We start from the raw sequence: 26,408 nt of genomic DNA, 5'->3' as shown, positions 1-26,408 counted from the left end.
TGGTCGCTGGGATTCGTGCAGCCTTTATGCTGCTTTTAATTGGATTGAGTTTCATTTTTGGGTTAGCTAATAAATAAGCATTAACAAACCTGTAATGATCTAAGTGTATGTAAGTGCGGCAGAGAGGAGAAGGGGAAATTTAGAGCCTGCCCTTGGCGGTGAAATGAATAATGAATTAGGGAAATGAATATTTTGCAAGAGGTTCTGTATTTCTCTCCAAGGAATGGACTCTGGAGCCTGCCTGCTCTATGGACTTGCAAATAATCTTTGCTGTGTCAGCAGGACTGTCTTGGGGCTTTTATGTATGGGAGGGTGTTTGGTCCTCACACTCTAGCCCTGGAAAAACAAACACAGACAAACCCGGTATGAAGATGTCCCTGGAGAATATTTATAGGAGAGGATGGGGAGGGAAGATAGGAAAAGCTCTTCTCTGACAATGCAGGGGGAAGGAGGCCAGCAAAAGCAGTAAGCCTGTCCAGAAAAACCACAATGATTATCTTTGCTGGCAGCAGCTGCTAAGCACAGACTTATCTGAGATGGAAGGTAGTTACAGCACTGGCTGTCACAAAGATTTAAATGATGAAACTTGTTGACAGGGTGTGACAGTTTGCAAGAGATGTTGAATGGGTGTGCTTAGCTTTGATGAGACAAACTGCTAGCCTCATGAGGAGGGTCAAAACAGAAGGGAGCATGCATAACTTCCACAGGCTCAGAATACACTTGTGGGGTGGGGTGGGAAGAGAACCTTTTGCAATCCAGAGGACAAGCCAGCGCAGAAAGACTTTTGACTTTCTACATATATGTATGTAGATTGTTCTGAGTTCGGGTTTTGCCCCGTGTAATATTTTGAGTGTCTATGCGACGTTTCGGTGAAATCACATTCACCATCATCAGGCTGAAGTTATAAGCTTCATGCTGCTGTAAATATAGAATGTTTGCAACTGCCATTTGTTCCTTATATATAGTGTTGGGGGTGGAGATTTGGTTTGAATGTAGCAAATAGATTGGGTGACTATGTTTTAATGATTTGATTGGTTGGTGGAATCAGATTTAGTTGAAGGATTGACATGGTGATGATTATGATATGTTTTTTTGTTTAAGGCTGGTTTCCAAATCTCTGGCAGGCGGGACGTGTCATCTCGTCTGTTCATGCTGAGGGGGTGCCTTTCTATCTCTATGGCTTCCATAATTATTCTTCTGTATACATTTTCTGTTTTGGAAAGTAATTTAGTTTTTTCAAAGTCAATTTCGTGCCCTGTTTTTTTAATGTGCTGGACAAGGGAGGAAGTTTTTTCTTCTTTTTTGACTGCATTCTTATGTTCTGCAATGCGTGCGCTCACTCTTCGATTAGTATGTCCAATGTATGTGGCTGCACATGTTTTGCAAGGGATTTCATAGATTCCTTGGTTTTCGAGTTGGATTTTATCTTTTGGGTTTCTTAGGATGTTTGATATTTTTTGGTTAGTGACAAATGAAGTTTTGATATTATGTTTGTGTAGAATTTTACTAATTTTGTCTGTGGTGCCTTTGATGTAAGGGAGGAGGGTGGTGCCATTATCCTGTTCTTGGTCTTGATTTTTGGGGGATGTCTCTTTTTTGATTAGGTTTGTAATTCCTTTTCTTTCGAATCCATTAGAAATTAATACATCTTTGAGTTTGTTCAATTCTGTTTTTAAGTGCTGATCAGCAAAAACATGATACATATACATACACACACACACACACACACACACATATGTTTTTCTGCCACGTCACATGGCATACCCAAATATGGGAAGGAGCTCATTGCTCTCTTTTGCCTTTTCAACCCCACTCCGGGGCCATCCAGACACCAAAACATATTTTTCCAAACTTGCAAGCTTGTGCCTTAGAGGAAAGATCACTGCCTAGCAAGGCATAAGCAGCGCGGAGAGAGAGAGTTGTTTTATATGGAAAGTAATATTTTCTTAGGGTAGTAACTTATTAGGAAATTTATTTATTTATTTATTTATTTATTTATTTATTTGATTGATTGATTGATTGATTGGATTTGTATGCTGCCCCTCTCCAAGGACTCGGGGCGGTTCACAACATATCAAAACAACATAACAATACATCTAAAAATCCGATTACCGTATATACTCGAGTATAAGCCGAGTTTTCCAGCCCCAAAAATGGGCTGAAAAACCTGACCTCGGCTTATACTCGGGTCACCACAAGAGGGCGCTGAATCGCCATAAGAGGGCGCCCCGCGGGAGCCCGGCAGGCATTTCTGGCTTGGGCGGGTGAGGGAGCTATGGCAGGTGCCTGCTGAGGCAGCTTCGGGGGCGCCTTTGGGAGGGCTGGATGCAGGGACTGGGCTGTGAAGGTCACACTTTTACACCCTCCACAGCTCCAACGATGCCGGAGCTCTTGGGGCTATGGTTGGCTGGTGCCTTTACTTGAGCCGGGAAGAGGAGGCACCTGCCCCATCCCTCCCACAGCTCCGACGGCATGCAAGAAGGGAAAAACGCAATGGGAAGCCAGTGAGGTGGGGGGGTAGATTCCTGCTTCTGTCTTCTCACCCCTCCCCCACCTCATCGGCTTCCCATTTCCCCCCTCTTGCGCGCCGTTTGAGTGGTTGGCTGGAGCCTTTGCTTGAGCCGGGGAGAGGAGGCACTTGCGAGAAGACAGAAGCTCCAGATTTGCTAAGGAGATCCACTTGGGAGGGCAGCAGGGAATGGAGGAGGAGGAGGAGATCCAGAGTAGCCTGTAGCCGCAGAGGAAAAGCAGAAAGAGGAAAGAAAGAAGAACCCTCGCCGACAGCATAATTATTTATTTAAGTACCGGTATTTTTAAAATAAATTTAAACTCCTTGTAGCGGCAGGAGAGTGAGAGAGAGAGAAATGAGCCTTTTCCTCGGAGGAGGAGTTGGCTGGCGTCTTTGCTTGAGCCGGGGAGAGGAGGCAATGGCCCCACCCTCCCCACAGCCGCTCTCCTAGCGAAGCGGCTGTGGGGAGGGTGGGGCCGTTGCCTCCTCTCCCCGGCTCAAGCAAAGACGCCAGCCAACTGCTCCTCCGAGGAAAAGGCTCGTTTCTCTCTCTCGCTCTCCTGCCGCTACAAGGAGTTTAAATTTATTTTTAAAATACCGGTACTTAAATAAATAATTATGCTGTCGGCGAGGGTTCTTCTTTCTTTCCTTTTCCTCTGCGGCTGCAGGCTACTCTGGATCTCCTCCTCCTCCTCCATTCCCTGCTGCCCTCCCAAGTGGATCTCCTTAGCAAATCTGCTTCCCCGAACAACACATGGGGCAATAAAGGGAAATGGAGGAGGAGAGAGCCAGCAAGCTAAAGTGGGGGGTGGGGGGAACGGCATGAACTTTCTCCAGGCTTTAGAAGCCCCCAAGCGGAGAGAGAAGCAGATTTGTTAAAGAGATCCACTTGGTAGGGCAGCTGGGGAAGGAGGAGGAGAACAGCTCTTTCCTTTCCTCCTCCTCCCCCTGCTGCCCTCGCAAGTGGATCTCTTTAGCAAATCTGCTTTCCTGCACAACACATGGAGCAGTAAAGGGAGACGAGGAGAAGGGAGGATCAGGGGTGGAAGATCCAGCCAGCCAGCCAGCAAGCTAAAGGGGGGGGGGAACGGCATGAGCTCTCTCCAGGCTTCTAAAAACTCAAGTTTAAAGAGCCCTGGGTTAGGGTTAGAAATGCAAGAGTCTTCAAACCTGGAAAGATTAAGGCTTTTGGACTTCAACTCCTACTCCTGAAGTAGCATGGCTGGTGCAGGAATTCTGGGAGTTGAAGTCCACTAGTCTTAAAACTGTCAAATTTAAAGAGCCCTGGGTTAGGGTTAGAAATGCAAGTGTCTTCAAACCTTAAGACTTGTGGACTTCAACTCCCACTCCTGAAGTAGTATGGCTGGTGCAGGAATTCTGGGAGTTGAAGTCCACCTGTCTTAAAACTGTCAAGTTTAAAGACCCCTGGGTTAGCTTTAGAAATAGGTTTTAGCTTGGTTGCTGATTGAGCTACTTTTTTTACTTTTTAATTTATTGTTATTACCAGATTGCTTTTGTTTACCCTCTTTTAAATTTACAGAGCTAGTTTACTGGTTTTCTTTAAAATATATATTCTAAAACATTTAATCTACTGATGTCTCAATTAATGTAATTTTATTGGTTTCCATTTTTATAAGTTACCAGTAGCCACTGCATTTTCTAACCTCGGCTTATACTTGGTGCCTCGGGTTGGCTTATACTCGAGTATATACGGTAATATGGCTAAAAAAGACTTAAAAACTCTAATATAATTTAAAAAACACACATTTATTTAAATTGGATAAATCAGGGTTGCAGAGCACCTTTAAAATACTGATCAACTATTTAGAATCTGGAAGGAATTATATCTGGATGAAAGGGAAGGCACCAGGTGCTGACTAGTTATGCTTCAATAAGAAAAGCACATGCCTGTGCCAGGAAAAAGCTTAGGTGTAGCCAGTGGTGTGCTGATACAGGCGTAACAACTGGTTCTGCTGTCTCTACTGCCACTGCTGCATTGTATGGATAACTGCCAAACAGCTGAGGGGAGAGGACTAGGCACGGTGTCTCAGCTGAGAATGCCAGAATATTTAACAATCAGCTCTCATGATTGTTGGCTCCAGTACATCCAATATGAGCATGGCAAATCTGAGTTCTCCCCTACCAACTCTGACTTTTCAATACCCTTTCCAGTGGCAACACTGCTGTCTTTATCTGCATGGAAAGCAGTATTCTCATCACCTGAGAGAGAGGGAGGGAAAGTGAGTCCAAGGACATTTCATATGTGGGTGAAGAATGTGAAAGTCATAAGATGCTCCATTTCCGTGAGGAAGCCAGAATGGTAAAATGGCTTAGAGAGAATTTTTTATCAGAGAGTTGGGTTGGGGATGGCTTGAAAACAGAATGAAATGAAAGCATGCGTAGTTTGAAAGCATCAGTGAAACCATCAATATTGCCACCCTGAAATGGACTGATCTGAGAGGCAAGGCCTGGAATCTAAGCTGTGCAGATTCAGGGGTGTTATTTTATCTTCTGGAATAGTGGAAGCACATGAAACAAAGGAAGACTTGAAAACTGGTTCTTTTAAACATACTGGAAATTAAGGAAGATGCAATTAATTAAAGACCATTGCTAAGCCTAACCACCACAATTTCTATTAGAAGAATAGTGCTGGATCAAACTTGTTGTTAGTTGCAAACTCATGTCTGACACAATGCAACCCCATGGACAACGTTCCTCCAGGCCTTCCCCTCCTCTCCTCTGGAGTCCATTTAAGCTCACATCTACTGCTTCAGTGGCTCCATCCAGCCAGCTCATTCTCTGCCATCCCCTTCTTCTTTTGCCCTCAATTGTTCCCAGCTTTAGGCTCTTCTCCAGTGAGTCCTTCCTTTGTACTTGAGTTTCATCTTCAGGATCTGGCCTTCTAAAGAGCAGTCAGGGTTGATCTCCTCTAAGACTGACTTGTTTGCTCGCTTTGCAGTCCAAGGGACTCGCAGGAGTCTTCTTCAGCACCACAGTTCAAAGGCCTCAATTCTTTGGCGCTCAGCCTTCCTTATGGTCCAACTTTCACAGACATACCATCGAACTAGCTTTATTTAACCCAGCATCATGTTTCTCCCAATGGCCAAAGAGATCCTTTTGGGAAGTTTATAAATCAAAGTGATAGCACTCCCAGCTGGTATTCAGAGAATGCTGCTAAAGACTCTCAAAAAGATTTATGAAGTCAGCAAAGGATGAGAGCTAACAAGAGCACATGTAACTCAGGTGCAAAGAACAATGTCTAGGTTTGTTCGATACAGTTTAAGAATCAATCCCAAAATGAAAAACCATATATGGTCATATTACATTCATAGGAAAGAGGTCAGGGGGAGATGGAAAACCAAAAATACTTCCTAACTTGAGAAGAAATCTAATATGACCTCACTGTCCAAACATTTTTCCCAGAGTTAGAGATCAAGGCAGAGAGAGATAAAATATCTAGCAAGGGCGAACTTTTCAGAGATGCATGCCAACAATATCTGGTTTGCTTTATAAATGTATAGGATAAATAAAGAGCTTGGCCTGATGATCATGTGTAGAAATCTTTTCTTAATTCAACAGTGCAAGAAGAAAAACAGTGTATTTCAACTGTAATTCTCTAGATATTCTAGATTCTCTAGAATAGATGAAAATATGCAGAATTGGCCTATTTACAATATATGAATCTCAAACTCAAATTTATCCTCACAGCCTGTCAGGTAGCCCAACCTGGAAGAAACACCAATGGCATTAGTGTCGTTTGCCCTCTCCACACTACTGCAAATAATTCCTGATATTCTTTGCCACATTTGAAAGCAGTATAGTGTATGCAAATCAACACATTTTTAACAGGCAGAGGGGGAGAAAATTAATGTACAGTGATGGAATAGTGGATTGGCTGGAATAGTGGATTCCCATTAAACTCTAATCAAGCTGCCTTCGATTCTGGGTGCTTACTGTTCTGGATTGTGTATTAAATCAATTCTGGGTGCAAGGATGGCAATCACCACTTAAAGTAATTAAAACATTTAAACACACATGATACTGAGAATACAATTAGGCATCTTCGCAAGTGAGCAGCTGGAGGATTACTGGGGAAGGTGAAAGACAAAACATTTACACAGTGGTCATTCAAACATACATTGTTGCTGCCCTTTCTGCAATTCAGCAGTGTGATATGTTTTTTTAATTGGGTGGCACAATATAAAGAATTATAATTGAAGCCTAAAGATCTGTGCAGTAGCTCATATTGGTCTGGATATTACATCTCTACGTTTTTTCATGCTAAAACATCAGAATTTGCAGTTGTACAGACTCTCCTCAATTCATGCTATTTTTTTCATACATACAATACTTTAATGATGACTTAAAGTTATAAAACCCTCACGAAAGTAGTTACAACACAATCTCAGAATTACAAATGGTATTTGTTCACCCTTATGACCAACTGCAGAGACACTGCAACACTCCTGCTGCCTATCCCCCCCCCCCAATTCCTGGGGCCTAACAGGCACTGGCCCAACTATGTTAGCCCACCGGCTCCTCCCCATCCCATCACCAATGGCTCATTTACCTTTTGAAGATCTGCAGAGTCAGGGCCATGTGGCAGAAAAGCAGCCACCTTCTTACACAACCTTCTGTCCCCTTTGCCAAAGGCTTTTGGCCGGGATAATAGTGACCTGCGGGGATGTGAATCCCACCCCTGAAGGCATCTGTTCTCTGCACCAAAAACATCTGCAAGAGGGGATGGAGGCATGAAGGAGTGCAGGATCGCTTTCCGCCATCCAAAAGTGGATTGGTCCTCCCGTGCCGGCAGCCTCATTGAGTCAACCAAGCTATATAAGGCGCGCTTGTCCCGCTCTGCCTCTGCTCCCACTGCTTCCCCTTAAGAGTCCTAGGAGCAGGGTAGAGAAGCAACCATAGAGGCTGGAGAGGAGACAGCTCGCTTGATCATGCAGATCTTTGAAAGGTAAGTGAGTCTGCAGAGGCCCAGAGCGCAGAGCCTTTGCAGACCCGGTGGGGCAGAATGGGGGTGGACACATGAGATATTTCAGTGGGCCGGGGGAGGTCTTGGGTGGTCAGAAGCAGGTGGCCTGTTCCAGCAATAGGCCTTTATTTATTTATTTATTTATTTATTTAATTTATTTATTTATTGGATTTGTATGCCGCCCCTCTCCGGAGACTCTTCTCAACCATGAGATACAGGGTGCATTCCAAAAGTAATAGTTATAGCAATAGTTTATTATGGTTATTTATTATAGTTTTTCGTCCATAGAAGAGATCCAATCAGCCATGACTTGTGAGAGGTCCCCGAAGATGCCTTCCGGGGCACGTACTGGTCATGGCAGAGTCGCTTGAAAAAATGTGTAGAGGCCCAAGGAAAGTACTTTGAAGAATTTTAAGTGTTTGTGCAAATCTGTTCAATAAATTACTTTTTAAAAAAATTGCATTACTTTTGGAACGCACCCTGTACCTCATGTGCACTTAATGACCTGCACATTTGATTAGCGAATGCATTGGGTAAAACAGGAGTTGCCCAGTTCCTTTAATGTGATCCAGTTAACGAATCCTTGGGTTACGAATGTAACTAGCAGGCTCTATTACATTTGTAACTTGAGGATTACCTGCACAATGAGGCACTTTTTGAGCAGACTGCAATGGAGGCCAGAAGACCTCTCTTTTTGCAGCCACAATGGAGTTCCTTTTTTGAGTTGACTCCACTTAGACCCCTTAGTAATCCATTGCTTTTCATTTCCTATTTGTGGCCACTGGGAGCTGCAACCTCCATGAAGCTATCTTGCTACAGGCAAATGTATAACGTATAGAATGCTGTCTGTCTCTGTAAAAGAAAATGAACCCAAAAGAGGCGTGGTTCAGCAAACAGTCTTTCGATCTTCTAGAGGATGTCTTCCATAGAAAGGTTCAGGAGAACTTGTTCTTGCAAAAGGAGGGTGTCATGCCAGTGCAGAAGTTGGTGATAAATTAACGGCTTGCCACACTATCTATAGAAGACCTGATGTTTATGGGAACTTGGGAGGGATGAACTTCAGGAGGGAACAGATGCGGCCACAAAGCATTCTTTAGAATGGTTAAGTCTGGACTTTTAATTGGAAAATGACAAAGTCGGTATCGCTAAAGGAAAATCAAATTAAGATGTTTTATAGGTGGCATCTTCCACCAAGTAGAATTGCAAAAATGTTCCCTAATATGTCCCCATTGTGCTGGAAGTGTAAAAAAGAAATAGGTTCATATTATCATCAATGGTGGAGCTGTAGTAAAGCTAAGACATACTGGAAAATGATAGAAAGAATAATAAAAGAAATAATAAAGCAAGAGATAGAAAAAACTCCAGAATTTTACTTATTAGGTATAACTAAGCAGAAATATAAGAAAGATATTTTACATTTAGTTATTCACATAACGACAGCGGCCAGGATAGTATATGCGCAAAATTGGAAGGGGGAAGATATTCCCAAAGAGGAGGAGGTTATTAAGAAAATATTAGACTGCGCTGAAATGGATATGATGACAAGACGGTTAAATAACCAAGAAGAATCTGAATTTTATGTGATTTGGAATAAAGTGTATACATGGATAGACAAAAAGAAGAATTAAAAAATGTACAATAGTAATATGGTTAGGACTTAATTTTTGTGTTTGTACTTTGCTTAGATATGAAGTTTAGGTTTTTTTCTTAATAAGGTAACATAGGTTGATTTAACATATTAATAATGTATTCTTTTTTCTGTACTGCAATTTGACTTCTTGAATAAGTGGGGTATTTGCAACCCCAATTTTATGTTAAGTGTGGGTTCGTATGTTTGTCAATTTTAAGAAAATCAATAAAGTTTATTTAAAAAAACCCAGAATGTTTCAAGGACATCCTATGCCCACCCACCAGGGCGGAAGCGAAGAAAGGATTGGCCATGCTGGTACAATCTCAATGGGCAACATGACAAGTTTGTGGGTGGGGGGCAAGAGATGTGAACTTTCAACTGAGTGGGAAACTCAGATCCAGGTTTCCCTGTGTATGGGCCAGGATGGCTCCGGAAATAAATTGAAACTTTGCGGATTACTTTGACTCGGACTCTGATTTAGTTCAGATATTACCTGGAACCTTGACAAAAGGCAATACATTTAGTGATACCTTGAGAGCAGAATATTGCAGTTCTGAGCCCTCCGACCATCTATTACTGAAAGCTCCTTGACTTTATGCCTGGAACTCAGTGTGTCATCAATGGAGTCTTCTTTCTACAAAAGGCATGAAAAGAATCCATTAATAAGTAGAAGTGCACTGATATTTTAGAAGTTCTGGCACACGCCAATATCTCAAACATCAATCAAGAAGCTTTACCAAGGCTACTGATTAAACTGTAACTGGAACACAATAATCTATTTTCATAAATTGGAAGGTTATCCAGGAGAGGGGGGGGGGGGGAAGGCGACTGGTTACAAGTGAATAAATATTTATCCAGCTATAGAAAATTAAGAATCCACAAACAAAAGACAGTAAGGAGCAAGAGATCGTTTTTTCTTGGATATGTTGTAAAATTTTATTTAGAGTTGGTTGCCATTAGCTGGGATATTGCAAAGGAAATAATAATAATAATAATAATAATAATAATAATAATAATAATAATAATAATTTATTAGATTTGTATGCCGCCCCTCTCCGAAGACTCGGGGCGGCTCACAACAATGATAAAAACAATATTATACTGGCACAAATCTAATATTAAAAAACCCCTAAAAACCCTATCATAATTAAAAACCAAACAGCACATACATACCAAACATAAATTATAATAAGCCTGGGGGAAAGGTGTCTCAAATCCCCCATGCCTGGCGGTATAGGTGGGTCTTAAGTAGTTTACGGAAGACAAGGAGGGTGAGAGCAGTTCTAATCTCCGGGGGGAGTTGATTCCAGAGGGCCGGGGCCGCCACAGAGAAGGCTCTTCCCCTGGGGCCCGCCAGACGACATTGTTTAGTCGACGGGACCCGGAGAAGGCCAACTCTGTGGGACCTTATCGGCCGCTGGGATTCGTGCGGTAGTAGTAGCCTGGGTCTGAGAGACTTCAGCTTGTCAAGGCAGATATTACTGGGATGGACAAAAAGTTATTTCAATTCCAGATAAAGCTATTTCACTTTCAATGTTGAACAAAGAGTTGGAAAGTTATCTGCCAAATCAGATTTTTGATCCATCCAGTCCTCTCTCCAAAATTTTCAACTAGAATTTTTCCAGGTTTGATATCTAGATGCAAAGCAGATGTTCTATTGATCTGCTCTTCAACAATTGTAACTTAAGAAAAGGTGGTAGGATCACGGTTCAGTTATATGGGGGATAACATGGGTAAAAATGGACAAGGTTATGGGTTCATTGGGACAGCAGTCTTTTCCAATCTCATGCCCTGTCAAACCCAGCAAGAATGTAATTCAAGGCTGAGAACAGAGAAAACCAAACATATCTGAGGATTCTGGAGAAAAGCTGGTTCAACATAACTAAACAACTGTTTGATTGCAGCCACAGAAGGAATTTGGGATATTCATCCAAATCTTTTTGAAAATTTTGAGATAACGCCGCCCAAATTTCAAGTTGGTTCAGTCCACGTACATATATAAACTGTTTACAGTTTATTTGTAGTGACACAGAAATTGTTTGTATTCCAGGATTTTTCTTCTACGGTCTAGCCTAGTGTTTTTCAAACCTAGCAACTTTAAGATGTATGGATTTCAATTTCCCAAATTTCCCAATTGGAACTGTGGAATTGAAGTCCACACAACTTAAAATTGCAAAATTTGAAAGACACCAAGTTAACCTACATGTATAATTCTAGAATTTCCTAGAGATGCCCCTCCATAAAGCCACTGTAGACCCTGCTTAGCTTGAAAGTGTCAGACAGATGCTGCCATCTGCTGAGAAACACACACACACACACACACACACACACACACACACACATGCACACAGAAAGAAATATTTATGTATACACCACTATTTGATAGAGCTAGGTACTTTACCTTATTATATCCATTGGCTATAATATTCACAAGGTCTTTCAAAATTAAGGAAATTAGTTCCATTTCCCAGTGATCAACCCAACCCTTCCTAAAAGATGTCTAATAAAGCACTGGAAAAACAAATAAACAGTTTGCCAAAAAAAAAAAACCCCTACCAAAAAACCCCCAAACCCCAGAAATGAGAGTAAGTAAAGAATATGTCAAAGCCACCCAAGAACATTAGATTGATTCTCAACTGTCATAGTATTATAGCAGATATAAAACTTCAGTACTTTTATATTTCTTCTATAAATGATTTTATTTTTTCCATATGCATACGGCTACATTAGCACTGTCCCTAAGTGTAAGCCACTAAATAATTTGTGAAATTATTCTGAACAGTAAAATAAATCCTACTAAACTCAGACCTCTTAAGCTTTTTAAAAAAACAACAAAAACACATTTAATTATCCAGCTGACCATATCAGCACAAACCACTTGCTCATCCAGTTGAAAATTTGGGCAGAAGCAAACTTACCTGTCTGGAGTTATTGTTCACAAAGAAGTCCTATAGCCAGAGCAGAAGCATGGGGATAGGCAGGAAAAAAGTGTGCAGTTCAGTGGACACAGCCCAAAAAAAAAAAGAAAAAAAAGAACAACAACCACAAAACAAAAATGAGAAAAAGAGTCAAAGTACAGTTGGGAAGGATATATGTTGTGCAGTTTGCAAACAGGAAACTAAACAATCTCCGCAGCATTTTGGCTCTATCAGCTATGACCATTACAATGCAATCCAAGAAGCACGGCACAACAGAGGTTAGTGTAGGAATACAACAAAAGAGAGCCGGAGGCAAGCAACAGGCATTAGTTTAGATGCAGTTTCATTCATTGGTCATGCACATTTCAACTGTAGGGGATACTGGGATGGCAATCTACATCAATTCAACATGTATTGTCTCCCACAGGCCAATTCATACAATGCTGTTTGCTGATTCATTGCTTGATTATCTTTTCCTCAATACCAGGAAAGATTCTGGAAAAGATAATCAAGCAACGAATCAACGAACACCTAGAAGCAAACAAAGTAATAACCAAAAGCCAACATGGGTTTGTCAACAACAGATCATGCCAGACTAATCTTACTGCATTCTTTGACAAAATGACAAAATTAGTGGAATGCTGTCGATATAATTTACTTGAACTTCAGTAAGGCATTTGACAAAGTAGACCATAGCCCACTATTTGATAAAATAGAAAAGTGTGGGTTAGACAGCATCATCACCAGATGGATTCGTAATTGGCTGGTCAAACACATTCAATATGTGGTCCTCAATGGAACTGAATCTACATGGAGAGAGGTAGGCAGTGAGGTACCCCAGTACTCTTCAACATATTCATCAATGATTTGGATGAGAGGATAGATGGTGAAGTCATCAAATTTGCAGATGAAACCAAGCTAGCAGGAATTGCCAACTCTCCAGAAGATAAGCTCAATATATATTAGAAGGATCTTGACAGACTTGAACATTGGACGCTATCTAACAAAAATGAAATTCAATGGTGAAAAAAGTAAGGTTCTACTTTTAGAGAAGAAAAACAAAATGCACAGGTACAGTATATGTGGTGCCTTGCTCAATAGTGGTGACTGTGAGATGGATCTTGAAGTCCTAGTGGATAATCACTTAAATATGAGCTAGCAGTGTGCTGCAGCTGCCACAAAAGCCAACACAGAGGAATAGAATAAAGATCACACGAAGTGTTAATACTACTCTATAATGCCTTGGTAAGGCCACACTTTGAATACTGCATCCAATTTTGGTTGCCATGATGTAAAAAGATGTTGAGACTCTAGAAAGAGTGCAGAGAAGAGCAACAAAGATTATTAGGGGACTCGAGAATAAAGCATAAAAAATAACTGGACATGTCTAGTCTTATGAAAAGAAGGACTGGGGTAACATGATAGCAGTGGGAGTCAAACTATTCTCCAAAGCGCCTGAGGGTAGGACAAGAAGCAATAGGTGGAAATTAAACAAGGAGAGAAGCAACTTAGAACTAAGGAGAAATTTTCTGAGTTACAATAATTGATCAGTGGAACAACTTGCCTCAAGAAGTTGTGAATGCTCCAACACTGAAAGCTTTAAAGAAGACATTAGATAACCATTTGTCTGAAGGGTTTCCTGCCTAAGCAGGGGGTTGAACTAGATCTCCAAGATCCAACTCTGCTATTCTCTTTTGAAGCCAACATTTCAGAATCTTAAGAGGTTCTGGCTTGATCCTGATTCTTAAGCTTCCCGAGACTACTACCCTTTCTCTTGCCATATATGAATGTTTGTATATGAGCATCTCAGCAATAGCATTAATAAAGTGGAGAACCACCACAGAGGATCAGCAAGATTGCAATTGGGCTGCAAAAGAACTATCCGTTAGCTCAGTGCAATCTTAGATGAAAACAAGTGCTTTTGAATTGATGGCACTGCAAGCCACTGAGAATGACATTGGACAGTGAGATGGATGGCATATGCATTTAATAACGAACTAAAATAAATAAAAAATAAAACAACCCCCACCCCCTTGCCTGGAATGATTAGGGCTGGGAATTTCTATAATAGTGACTATGATAGGTTTCATATGCATTACAAAAGTCACTGGAATGAAATCAGAACCATACATAAAACAGGACCTTTGACTACAGGAGGCTTAGGAGGACTAAAGCAGAGAAAGATTGCAAAAGTTGCAGAATAGGCACTGAATATTATTAACTGGCCCATTTTTCCAAACATGGTTGATTCCATTGACAATACTATTGATAATGACAACTTTGCCAAATAACTCTTGTGGGTGACACATTTCTAAAAGCAAAGTGTTGGATAGCCACCAACTGAAAAGGGAACATGATGCTTGAAAGCATTTTGAATAGCTAAATATAGTATATTTTAATGATGTGTGCGAATGATGTTTAATGTTCATATTCTCACCAGGTACCTGGAAAGAAAGAGAGCGCAGATATACTCTCTGGTTATAACCAGGGCTGGCAAACAATCAAATTTTACTGCCTTATTTTCTGCATTATCCACACAATACTTTATTTCCAATTCTGGCAGACCGGCTAATGTGACTCAACCTCTCTAGGCTGCATTACTGCCCTACCTGTATAATCTATCACAGTAGTTAGTAATATGGTGTCTGTGGACGCATATGTGCTTGGCAGGCCCTGAACAAATAAATGTATAATCAGGAGATCTCATTGTTTGGTCCAGACATCCATTACATGTAAACATGTTCATTGCTTTTGTTGAACAGATAATAATGGTTGGGACACAAGTGCATATATATTTGTGTCCCTGGGGAAGTGAGAAAGGGTGGGTTTGTATATGTAATGTACTGCATATGTTTATGTAATTACAGTGATCTCTCGATTAGCGCGGGGGTTACGTTCCAAGACCTCCCGCGCTAATCGATTTCCGCGTTATAGTGGTGCGAAAGTAAAAACTACCATCTGCGCATGCGCGCCATTTTTTTCATGGCCGCACATGCGCAGATGGTGGAGTTTGCGTGTGGGCGGCGGGGAAGACCAAGGGAAGGTTCCTTCAGCTGCCCAACAGCTGATCTGCTCCGCAGCGCGGAAGCAGCGAGGAGCCGAAGATGGAGTTTCCCCGTTGCCCAGGCAAAGGGGAAACCCCATCTTCGGCTCCTCGCTGCTGCCGCGCTGCGGAGCGGATCAGGTGTTGGGCGGCTGAAGGAACCTTCCCTTGGTCTTCCCGCCGCCCAGGCAAAGGGGAAACCCCAAGATCGCTTGCCGCTTGCCGTATTGCAGCTTGGAGCCTTGCTTCGCCTCCTTCGCTGCAATACGGCAAGCGGCAAGCGATCTTGGGGTTTCCCCTTTGCCTGGGCGGCGCTGGGGCCATGCGGAGCCGCTCATCTAGGGGGGCGTGGACCGGCAAGGTGCCCTCCGCTCTCTCTCCTTCTCTCCCTGTTACCGGTGTGGTATAAGAGAGAGAAAGAAAGAGAAAGGAGGGCGACTTGCCAGTCCATGCCCCCCTGGATGAGCGGCCCCGCATGGCCCCAGCGCCGGACTCCGCCGTTGCCTCCGCCCTTGTTCGGCTCTGCAGCTGGGAGGCCACGTCCACCCCCTCCTCGGTGTCCCCGGCACCCAGCGTCCCCACGCCGCCTCCACCTCCCGGTAATGCGCCCAACCTCTGCCTCTCTCTTTCTCTCTCATATACCACGCCGGCAACAGGGAGAGAAAGAGAGAGAGAACTAGCGCGGACTTATTTTTTAATTAATATTTTTTGAAAAACCGCGTTGCAGCGTTTCGCGCTAATCGAGACCGTGCTAATCGAGGGATCACTGTATATAGGGATACTGTATATAGGAAGACAAATGAATGAGGGAGATGTGTCCGTAGGTGTGCATATATAACTATTTATATGGGTAATGGGGAAGTGTGTGTGTGTGTAGAGAGAGGGAGAGGGAGGGAGGGAGAAAAAATGAGAATGAACACGTGTTCACATATATACTGGAAGGTGATCTCAAACACCTACCTGCTTCAAAATGTAATGTATCACAGATTTATCAGCTGACTTCAGAGGCCAATCCCAGTGTACTGGACCTATATTTCAAAATCAAAAGCTTCTAGGTTTGAATAGCACAACTAGCATAGGAATTGCTTAATGTGATCTCAATTGCTATATTTGAACCTGACCTTTCTGTCTCTGTCCACTGCTCGGTTCCCACGACCCCATGATTTCAGCTTTATTATTTTCTTTCTAATCGTTGTGGTTAGCTCTGGCCCAGCTCCTGCCCCAAGGACTGTGGATGTGGGGGAGACATCCACATGCTGCAGGCCTGTTTTCCTCCCGGTGGAATCTGCTGATGACGGCTCCTCTGACCAAGAAGACATGAGTGACAGGGAGGAGGAGAGTGTGGCAGACAGCTCAGAAGGAGATCAATTCTCTAGCTCTTCCTTGGATCCGGAACAAGAGTTATTGATACAGCCAGCATGCGGAGAGCGATGCATAGGCAGCAACAACTGAGAGATTATTATCAAAGAAAATGAGGCCACCTGTGGTTGGGTGGGGCTGTGGTAATTAGTGAGTTTGGTGGGTTTGGCCATTGTGGAGGATTATCTGATCATTGTGTTTTGTGCCTGCCTTGCTGACTTTGACCTTTGTGTGCTGATTTTTCCCCGCTTTGAAACTAAACCAGAGCAAAGTGTGTTTCACTTTGTGAAAGAAGAAGGACTGTGAATTGCCTCACAGCTGCAAGCTAAGTATCTCAGAACTGATAAGGGACTTGTACAAATTACCAGTTTGTTTGGAGACAAGTGCTCTTTGCTATACAAAAAGAGTGCTTAGTTTATTTGAATTTTCGGTATAAAGAACATTGTTTTGAATTTTCAAACGTGTGTGTGTCTGAAATTTTCGGGAGGATTCTACCAGAGAGCTCGACAGAACACTAATGAACTTTTAATGCATTTGAATGGAGGATCATCCTCTTCTATTGAAGAAAAAAAAAGTCTCCCTAAAACTCTTTATTCTTGTAACAGCAAAACAAAAGAGAGAGGTCTTTTTTTAAAGCTAAGTACAATAGGACTACAGTACTGATATTCTTTTTTTCTATTATGTCTGAATTGCTGAATTCAAGGTAATAATGAAAGTTAATTCCCCTTTTGTTTAGCAAACTGCATCTTTGGAGGGAGTGGGCATTACAGACATGTGGTTACATTCAGGTGCAATGTTTTATTATAAACTGCCCAGATACCTGTGGCTATTGGACAGTCTAAGAAAAATAAATATTGTAAATACCTAAAATTCTCATCACTCTTTTCCTGAAGCAGAGTAACCAAACTCCTAGGTGTCCTATATAAACAATCTTGTGTAGAAATAGCTGTTCAGCCTGGCCAAATACTGAGGATAACATAATGAATCATTTCATCCTCAACATCCCTGTGATCTGCATTGGTTACTGCTTGGTCTCCGAATGCAATACAAAGTGTTGGTAATAACCTATAAAGCCCTACATGGCACGGGACCAGATTACCTATGGGACCGTCTTCTCTTTTGTTCTAGGTTGTTTCTCTCCTTAATTAGTTTCCATCCATTGTTTCTTGTCTTGCCTTCAATCAATTACAGTTAAGCAAACTATATTTTTGCTCAGTAGGAACACAAAGCTGGATAGCATACTCTGCCTTTGCTTCTATGTTATTACGAAATCACCTTGAATTCTGATGTTTATTCTTTAAAGACAGAACATTTGAATGCATTTTTCATATTGCCCACAAGCCAGTATTTTGTTTTATTTCTCCTTCCCCTTTTCAGAAAAATTGAAGTAGACCTTTTCTTCACCCCTTTATGAAAAAATAGCTTTATAAATCCAAGCATAAGGCAGCGCTGTTAACACTGCTTTATTTCCTTTTTAATGGAAGGTTTAACATTAAAAGCCTAAGCTGTTTGAAAGCTTTAAATGTGCTGATATGAAACCTATTTGTAGGGAAAAGAAAACACAGAATTCCTCACACCAAGGTATATACAATACAATAAAGTTATAAAATATAAAGAAAAAGTACGTACATTGATAATAAGAGCATATAAGAGCATATGCACCAAACACAAATTCCTTCTGTGTCCAATCCCACTTGGCCAAAAAAGAATTCTATTTCTATTTCTAATAGGAATATTGCATGACATAATTGATATAGATTTTATTTCTCCCTGAACATTTGAGACTATGATCTATCCTAGACTTTCCTAGCAAAGCACTTGGTTAAGTGTTTGAATGACAACTTCCAGAATCAGCAATAAATATGACCTTAATAATCCTAAAGTTGTAAATGGTAAAGTTACTAATGCTCTGGAATTGAGTTTGACTCCTAGTTGTCGAATATGTAAATATTTAAACGTACAAAAGTTACCAAGAGTTCACATTTGCATGTTAAGCATTGATTGGTTACCCTGTCTGAAGCGGGAAAAAGTAACAACTGTCAAACAGCGCCTCTTGCGGGAGGAGAAAATATAAATAGTTAAAGACGCCCACGCTTTCCCTCAGACTTTTCGCGCCTATTTGAATAGAGTACTCCTGATCAGAGCTAACCGATCTTAGCAAAATAAACTGCTTAAATTCGCAGCCAGCCTCCGGTGCATTTATTTCACTGGCGACGAGGAGCCAAACCTCCTGATTTTTTCGATCCTGAGAAAACCACTTGGCAGACTTACATGGGCAAGTTTGAGGTTTTCTTGGAAGCCGCCGGCATGAAAGACGCTGACAGCGGACGGAAGAGGGCTATCTTCCTGAATTATTGTGGCTCTCAAATCTACAATCTGGCTCAGACCTACACTGACTCAGAACCAGCAAATTCCATCAGGCCAAAGCAAACTTCAAACATTTTAACTAAAGGCAATAGGAAAACTTTTTTGTCTTCTTATTGGCAGCTGTTCACATATTAATGTGTTACAGAAATCATTTCTGTATATTGCTGAATATATGTATATATTAAAATATGATTCTGCCTTACAAATATTTCAATTTAATTACTGGGGAATCTAAGGTTTCAAATCAAGCTAACATATTAGATTTCAAACCAGTAACCCAATGCTGCCTAAATTCATTGGAGATTTCATAAAATCACTACCGTTCTTTGCCTGTGATACACAATGAAGGGCTGCTTCAGAAACAGGAACATCTCTATGCCTATGTAGAAAGTTATCAGTTGCTTGATCATGTATTTCCAGGTTTCTTGAATGTGAGCGGAATACTTATTAGCCTTATTATTACTTATTATTATTTATTAATACTTATTAGCTTATTAGGAGATGCCCCCATAAACACACTGCACAAGCCCTGGTCAATTACAGACTCTTGATGTCATTCTCTTTTGTGCTTATCAGGTTATCTTATTATGTATATAAGCCTACATGCTATGTAAAGCAGGCATCAGCCCTGAAATCCTTTTAAGGAGAATGTTAATAATTTTCTGGACTGCAAGAAATAGTTTCCAAAATTACAAGAATCATGCTTTCCACTGACTTTGTGAACTGCTTAAAAGAGGGGTCCTCAAATTTCACAAGACTTGTGGACTCCAATTCCCACCATTCTCCAGCCAGCAACTCCCAGAGAATTCTGGGAGTTGAAGTCCACAAGTCTTGAAGTTGCAAGTTTGAAGACCTCTGGCCTACAATGACATTCAAAGCACAATCATATATGTAGAATTGGAAGTTGCTGTTTCTAAGCCTGAATATATGAAGAGATTTGGAAACCTGACAAATTCATGAAAGAAAATAAAATGTGCAAGACAAGGAAGAGGATTGGATTAGGAAAGCAAAACCGGGACATTGGATGAAGCAGGGTGGTTGGAATCAATCATTACTTTCTTCACACTGTAATTTGCTCAGCCACCACATTGAAAAATCCAAACTACAAAAAAGAAGTATCACCATTTTTTTTTGTAAAAAAGGACAATATCACTATTACTCTCTTCCTTTTCATATATATTATCAACACAATTTTAAAGTCACTGCATCAGAAGTGGCTGAAAAGCAATGATTTTTTTAAATAAGAGAAATATTATTTGCAGAACAAAAACTTTTAATAATGGGGAGGAAATTCACATGCACACCAGTATTAGTTTTTAGCCATTCCCAGCAATTTTGTCAACTTTACTCAAGCATGCTTGAATATTAAGGTTAGGGCCAACTGTCACATACACTTGGCAACACTACACCATCAGATTACGAACCACCAATTAAAAACACCAACGTAGAAACATGCTGAGATGCATTCAACCATGTTACTTATTTTTTTAAAAACATTAATAATAAAATAATGCATTCCAATTACTGTCTAATAAAGTGTGTATTGGGTTACCTGCAGATCTTGGAAAGAGACACATTACCTGTTGCCTTTGGTAAGCGGAGAATGTTCTTTCAAGATCTTCGAGGTCTAGCACCTTAAATACCTTGGCATCATCAATGCTAGTCCACACAGTACCTTCCAACTTGTTCTAGGATAGAAAGAGGATGGAAGAATCATTACTGTGACTTTTTCAACACACGGCACTACACTTCACTACATTCAAATGAAACCATATGCAATTAATAGGGCCCATACAAAATTTCTTGTACTTATTAAAAATAAGTGTGAAATCACTTTGATGTACATGCCAGGCAAATGAAATCATTCTAAATTATAGAAAAATGCAGCACTTCCAGGATAATTAAGGACATAAAAGCAGCTTAGTTGGATCAGCTGAAGAAGACCCCCCTCATTTGGCGTTAGGTTTTGAATAGGAAAAGTCAGTGGAAAATTTTATATGATATAAAGGCAATCAAAGCGGATGATAGAGGGAACCTGGTGTGCTATGGTCCATTGGCTGCAAAGGGTCAAACACAACTTAGCAACTGAACAACAACAACAAAATAAAGGCAATGCTTTCTCATGTTTATTCCCAGCATTGTCAGATGGGAATTGAAAATGCCAATTGATAATTGATAATGGAAATCCAAAGTCAAGATAATAGAAGCCCAGCTCCAACAATTTTTTTCACTTGCATTTTTCTTATTTTTTTTTAAACGTGAGAATCAATTTTGGTGTCTGGGAATAGCAATAACTTGGAGTATTTTTACATGGAGATTCTCAATCATCCAGGTCATGGTTGTCCCAAAGGTGCTTTTCCAAAAGGCAAGTGGACTTTCTTGTTTTTTTTTAATCCTTGAAAAGTTTTGCTTCTCATCCAAAAAAACCCCCAAGCTTTTTTAAAAAAGCTAAGAAAGGACGTCCAGTTGCCTTTATGGAAAAACCACCTTTGGGATATTAGAAGTACAGTAATACCTCGTCTTACGAACCAAATTGGTTCCCGGGGGAGGTTCATAAGGCGAAAAGTTCGTAAGATGAAACATTGTTTCCCATAGGAAACAATGTAAAATGAATTAATGCGTGCAGCGAAAAACCCCCCGCAAAAAAATGCTGCCGCCCGGCTGTCACCTTTTGAAACAGCCGGGCGCTTCTCAGTGTTCTCCCAATGCCGAACCCGGAAGTTCGACAAAAGTTCGGGTTCGGGTGGCCGCCGAGAAGCCCCCCCGGCTGTTTCAAAAAGCGACAGCCGGGCGGCGGGGCTTCTTGGCAGCCACCCGAACTATAACTTTTGCCGAACTTCCGGGTTCGGGGAGGCCGCCGAGAAGCCCCGCCACCCGGCTGTCACGGTTTGAAACAGCTGGGGGGCTTCTCGGCGGCCTCCCGAATGCCGAACCCGGAAGTTCGGGTTTGGCGTTTGGGTTCAGGAGGACGCCGAGAAGCCCCCCGGCTGTTTCAAAAAGCGACAGCCGGGCGACGGGGCTTCTCGGCGGCCTCCCGAACCTGAACTTTTGCCGTTCGGGAGGCCACCGAGAAGCCCCGCCGCCCGGCTGTCGTGTTTTGAAGCAGCTGGGGGACTTCTCGGCGACCTCCTGAACGCCGAACCTGGAAGTTCGGGTTTGGAGTCCGGGTTCAGGAGGACACCGAGAAGCCCCCCTGCTGTTTCAAAAAGGCGGCAGGTTCGTAAGACGGAAAAAAATTGTAAGAAGAGGCAAAAAATTTCCAAATCCCGGGTTCGTATCTTGGGTTGTTTGTATGGCGAGGGGTTCGTATCATGAGGTACCACTGTTCTTGCATTGCAAAAACAGGCAACTGTTTAATAACTATAGTAATATTTGTGTTTATTTCTTTTGAGGTTTTTTTTGTCCCACCCCACTCATATTTTAATTTTTTTTCTTTTTTACTGTGGTCATATGTTGCAGCGTAGGGCATTTGAAGATGAGTGCGGTTCCTGGCCTGAACACTATGTATTTCTGCTCTACAATCCATTCTATTCATTGATCCTAAGGAGCAGAAGGCAACATTCATTCATTCATTCATTCATTCATTAAATTTGTATGCCGCCCCTCTCCGTAGATTCGGGGCGGCTCACAGCAGTAATAGAAAAACAATATACAATACAAATCTAATAATTAAAACTAAAAACCCATAATTTAAAAAACATTCTTCATTCATTCATTCATTCATTCATTCATTCATTCATTCATTCATTCATTCATTCATTCATTCATACATACATACATACTTACATACATACATACATACATACATTCATTTGATTTATATGCTACCCAATCCTGTAGGACTCAGGGCGGCTTATAACAATAAAATAATACAATAAAGTAATACAATAAAAAGTCAAATATTAAACAGTAAAAACCCATTAAACTAATCAATCAATTATAATAACAATTTAAAAAACCCTATGCAGTCGTACTTAATGCATATGCTCATACATACCAAGCGAATTTATCCCTTACCTCAGGCAATTTGGACCAGTTGAAAGATTTGAGGGCATGTGTGGGTTGAGGGATGTTTTTCCTCTTGAGTGCTGATCCCAAAGGAGCTCCTGGAGCTGGAGTCAGGCCTCCAATTGGTGGGGGACCTGGGGGAGGTGGTGGGCCCCCAGGAGGAGGTGGAGGAGGGGGAGGAGGTGGCAAGATTGCTCCAGGAGGAGGGGGTGGAGGAGGAACTGGAAGGAGAGATCCTAGAGAGCCTGTAGGTAAGGGCCCCCCAGGGGCACCAGGTGGCAGAGGGGGTCCTCCAGGGACTGGAGCACATATTGCTCTCTGAAATAAGAGAAAACATAATTGCTCTAGGAATTGCAGACAAACTCTAAGATTCCTAAGAGGCCAGTAAGGGGCGTACATAAGCGCACTAGAGTGCCTTCCGTCCCCTGTCCTATAGTCTCTCCTATATCTCGTATTTCTTCTCTACTATATCCTCTATAACCTTCATTGTGTATTATTGTGTATTGGACTAACTAACTAACTAACTAACTAACTAACTAACTAACTAACTAACTAACTATAACTAACTAACTAACTAACTATAACTAACTAACTAACTAACTAACTAACTAAATAAATAAATAAAATCAAGCCAAGTGAGATGGCATTTAGGATACTCAGTAGTGGGTTGCTACTGGAATGGTAAAGGATGCTGCACCAGTAGCAAAGGTTGAGCTGCACATGCAGCTTCGGGTGTCTTGCATGTGCGTCCCAGCATGCTTTTGTTTCTGCACATGTGCAGGATGCACAGAAATCTCACGAGGGAAGGAGCGCATGCGTGACATTTTGGCATCTTTTTGCTTCTGTGCATGCCCAGAAGCAAAAAACCCCCACCAAATTCTTACACACGTGCACAAGATTTTGCTTCCTGTGCATGTGCAAAAGCAACAACACACTGGGACACGTGTGCACACATGAAAGACACCCAAAGCTGCGCACCCAGCGCACCAGTAGGAGCAATCCGCCCCTGCCCATGATGATAATATTCTTTACAATATATAGAAACATAGAAGATTGAGGGCAGAAAAAAACCTCATGGTCCGTCTAGTCTGCCCTTATACTATTTCCTGTATTTTATCTTAGGGTGGATATATGTTTATCCCAGGCATGTTTAAATTCAGTTACTGTGGATTTACTAACCACGTCTGCTGGAAGTTTGTTCCAAGCATCTACTACTCTTTCAGTAAAATAATATTTTCTCACGTTACTTCTGATCTTTCCCCCAACTAACCTCAGATTGTGCCTCCTTGTTCTTGTGTTCACTTTCCTATTAAAACATTTCTCTCCTGAACCTTATTTAACCCTTTAACATATTTAAATGTTTCAATCATGTCCCCCCTTTCCCTTCTGTCCTCCAGACTATACAAATTGAGTTCATTAAGTCTTTCCTGATAAGTTTTATGCTTAAGACCTTCCACCATTCTTGTAGCCCGTCTTTGGACCCGTTCAATTTTATCACTATCTTTTTGTAGGTGAGGTCTCCAGAACTGAACCCAGTATTCCAAATGTGGTCTCACCAGCGGTCTATACAGCGGGATCACAATCTCCCTCTTCCTGCCTGTTATACCTCTAGCTATGCAGCCAAGCATTCTACTTGCTTTCCCTACCGCCTGACTGCACTGTTCATAACTCAGCCATCTATATAACTGCAAACAAAGATAATAATATGGAAATATTACAGTCTATCCAACCCATACTTGGATTATAGGACATTTCACAACAGGAAAATTAAAAATGAAAGCAAAAAGGGGTGTTCCCAGCCCAGAGATTACCAAATTGTGTTCCATGAACTCCTGGGGTTCTGCAGGAATCTGACGGGTTCCATGAAATGATTAAAGGGGAGGATTTCCTTTGGATACTAGCCAGGGATGTCATAGCAATTTTCCCAACATCCAGAAGAAATAACAGGGCATGCCAATGGTTTGCAAAAACTCTGCCTCTTAAAGGTTCTGGGAATTTTTTAAAAAACTAATGGATTCAGAGGCGTGAAAAAGTTTGAAGCCTCTGTTTTGGCCAATTAGAGAGGAGCTATCTCTCTTGCTCCTCCTCCTGGTGCTTGTTGTTAACCTGGCCTTCGCTTCTTTTTTGCAGAAAATGCTCCCAAAAGTGTGCAGTGAAAGGCTAGTTTGGAAATTAAGTGGAGGAGAAATAAACAAGTAAGTAAAAATACTGCAGAGGATGTGCTATTCTGTATTAACAGTCCACATTTCCAGAGGGCTGCTGAACCTCCTTAACTGGTTCATACATTTCATTTATGAAGCAGGGCTGGGATACATAATGTGGAGAGACGATATCAGATTTGTGAGACCGTGCGGAGAAGAAGCTTACCTGGTAGAACTTCTCTCCCAAAAAGGGGATTACTCCTGCAGGAATTCAGCTCTCGTCAGTTAAAACTGTTTGCCTGCTCTGGTTACAAAAACTCTTATACACCATGGGAAAGCCTGGCTTCTAGCCCAATAATGTATAGTAGTTTCAATTATCTTTCCAGTAATCTAGGTCAGTGTTTCCCAACCTTGGCAAATTGAAGATATTTGGACTTCAACTCCCAGAATTCCCCAGCCAGCATTCGCTGGCTGGGGAATTCTGGGAATTGAAGTCCAAATATCTTCAAGTTGCCAAGGTTGGGAAACACTGATCTACGGTATTCTTTTTTTCATTTGCCTGGGCTTTTTGACTGACAGCATTACTTCTAAGAGACACATAGTTGTAATGCAAATAAATGGTATATTTTCCCCCAACTGCAAAGGAGAATCTGGGCTTAATCTCACCCTACTAAGCTCATGGATCTGTGCCGTGAGGTCTGCCACTTGCTGTTTCACTTGTTTATGCTCAGAGACTTCTTTTTCAAGTTTCTCCTTCATCTTATTCAAGGTCTGCATCATCTCCTCCTTCTCTTGGGTCTTGGCATCACACTCTCGCTCTTTCTTTTCCAATTTCTGCTGTAGCTCATGGTGTTCTTTTTAAAAAGGGAGGGAAGTATTTAAACATTTATACAATTAATGCTTTTGAACTGCTGTTTTGCCTGCCGTGAATATGCCGTGTTCCACCTGCATTATGAATCATGACAACTGAAGGAATAATAAACCAAGGGTAATAACCATACTGAAATGTGTCCCTGTTCCCATCACCTAAATTCAATAAAGCTTGTGAGTAAATGATCCCAATTTGGATAGGGAAAGTATTAACAAACCTGATACACAAAGCAGAATAGTCGTCTTAACATGTTTTTTTTAATTAAAATCTTGGGGAGAGGGTAAAAATAATTTCACTTGCTCATGCTCAATCCAAACTTTTCATATTAAAAAAAAAAATCAAGTAGAAAGGACTGGAAAATCCTTTGTGTAGAAGATAAAAATTCAAGGGAACCATATTGTTCTAGGTAATAAAATAGTCTGATCCAATATTCATTGTTCTTAAAAAAATAATGTATGACTGAAAAAAGCACTTATTGTCCATTTCCTTTATATCTCATTAAACGCATAGAGAAATGTCCTTATTGAAAATAGTATGTTAATTATCTTTAAATTCCTCTGAATTCTAAGCTAGTCAGA

The 26,408-nt window shown here is 41.3% G+C and overlaps 1 protein-coding gene across 2 annotated transcripts in view; it reads right to left on the bottom strand.

The window, feature by feature from the left end:
- DAAM1 (dishevelled associated activator of morphogenesis 1) overlaps positions 1-26,408 on the bottom strand; it is a 227,168-nt gene that overhangs the window by 24,877 nt on the left and 175,883 nt on the right. For both annotated transcript variants that reach the window (XM_070750274.1, XM_070750284.1), the window contains 4 exons: positions 25,626-25,813; positions 22,828-23,136; positions 20,391-20,498; positions 9,654-9,757 (listed from right to left, as the gene is read on the bottom strand). In XM_070750274.1, coding sequence (XP_070606375.1) covers positions 9,654-9,757; positions 20,391-20,498; positions 22,828-23,136; positions 25,626-25,813 — 709 coding nt within the window. The remainder of the gene's footprint in view (positions 1-9,653; positions 9,758-20,390; positions 20,499-22,827; positions 23,137-25,625; positions 25,814-26,408) is intronic.

The sequence above is a fragment of the Erythrolamprus reginae genome, chromosome 1 (genome assembly GCF_031021105.1).
Source record: "Erythrolamprus reginae isolate rEryReg1 chromosome 1, rEryReg1.hap1, whole genome shotgun sequence".
In the NCBI taxonomy this organism is placed as follows: Eukaryota; Metazoa; Chordata; class Lepidosauria; order Squamata; family Dipsadidae; genus Erythrolamprus; species Erythrolamprus reginae.
Note: the sequence above shows the minus strand (reverse complement) of the source record. Positions and strands in the feature narration are given on the sequence as shown.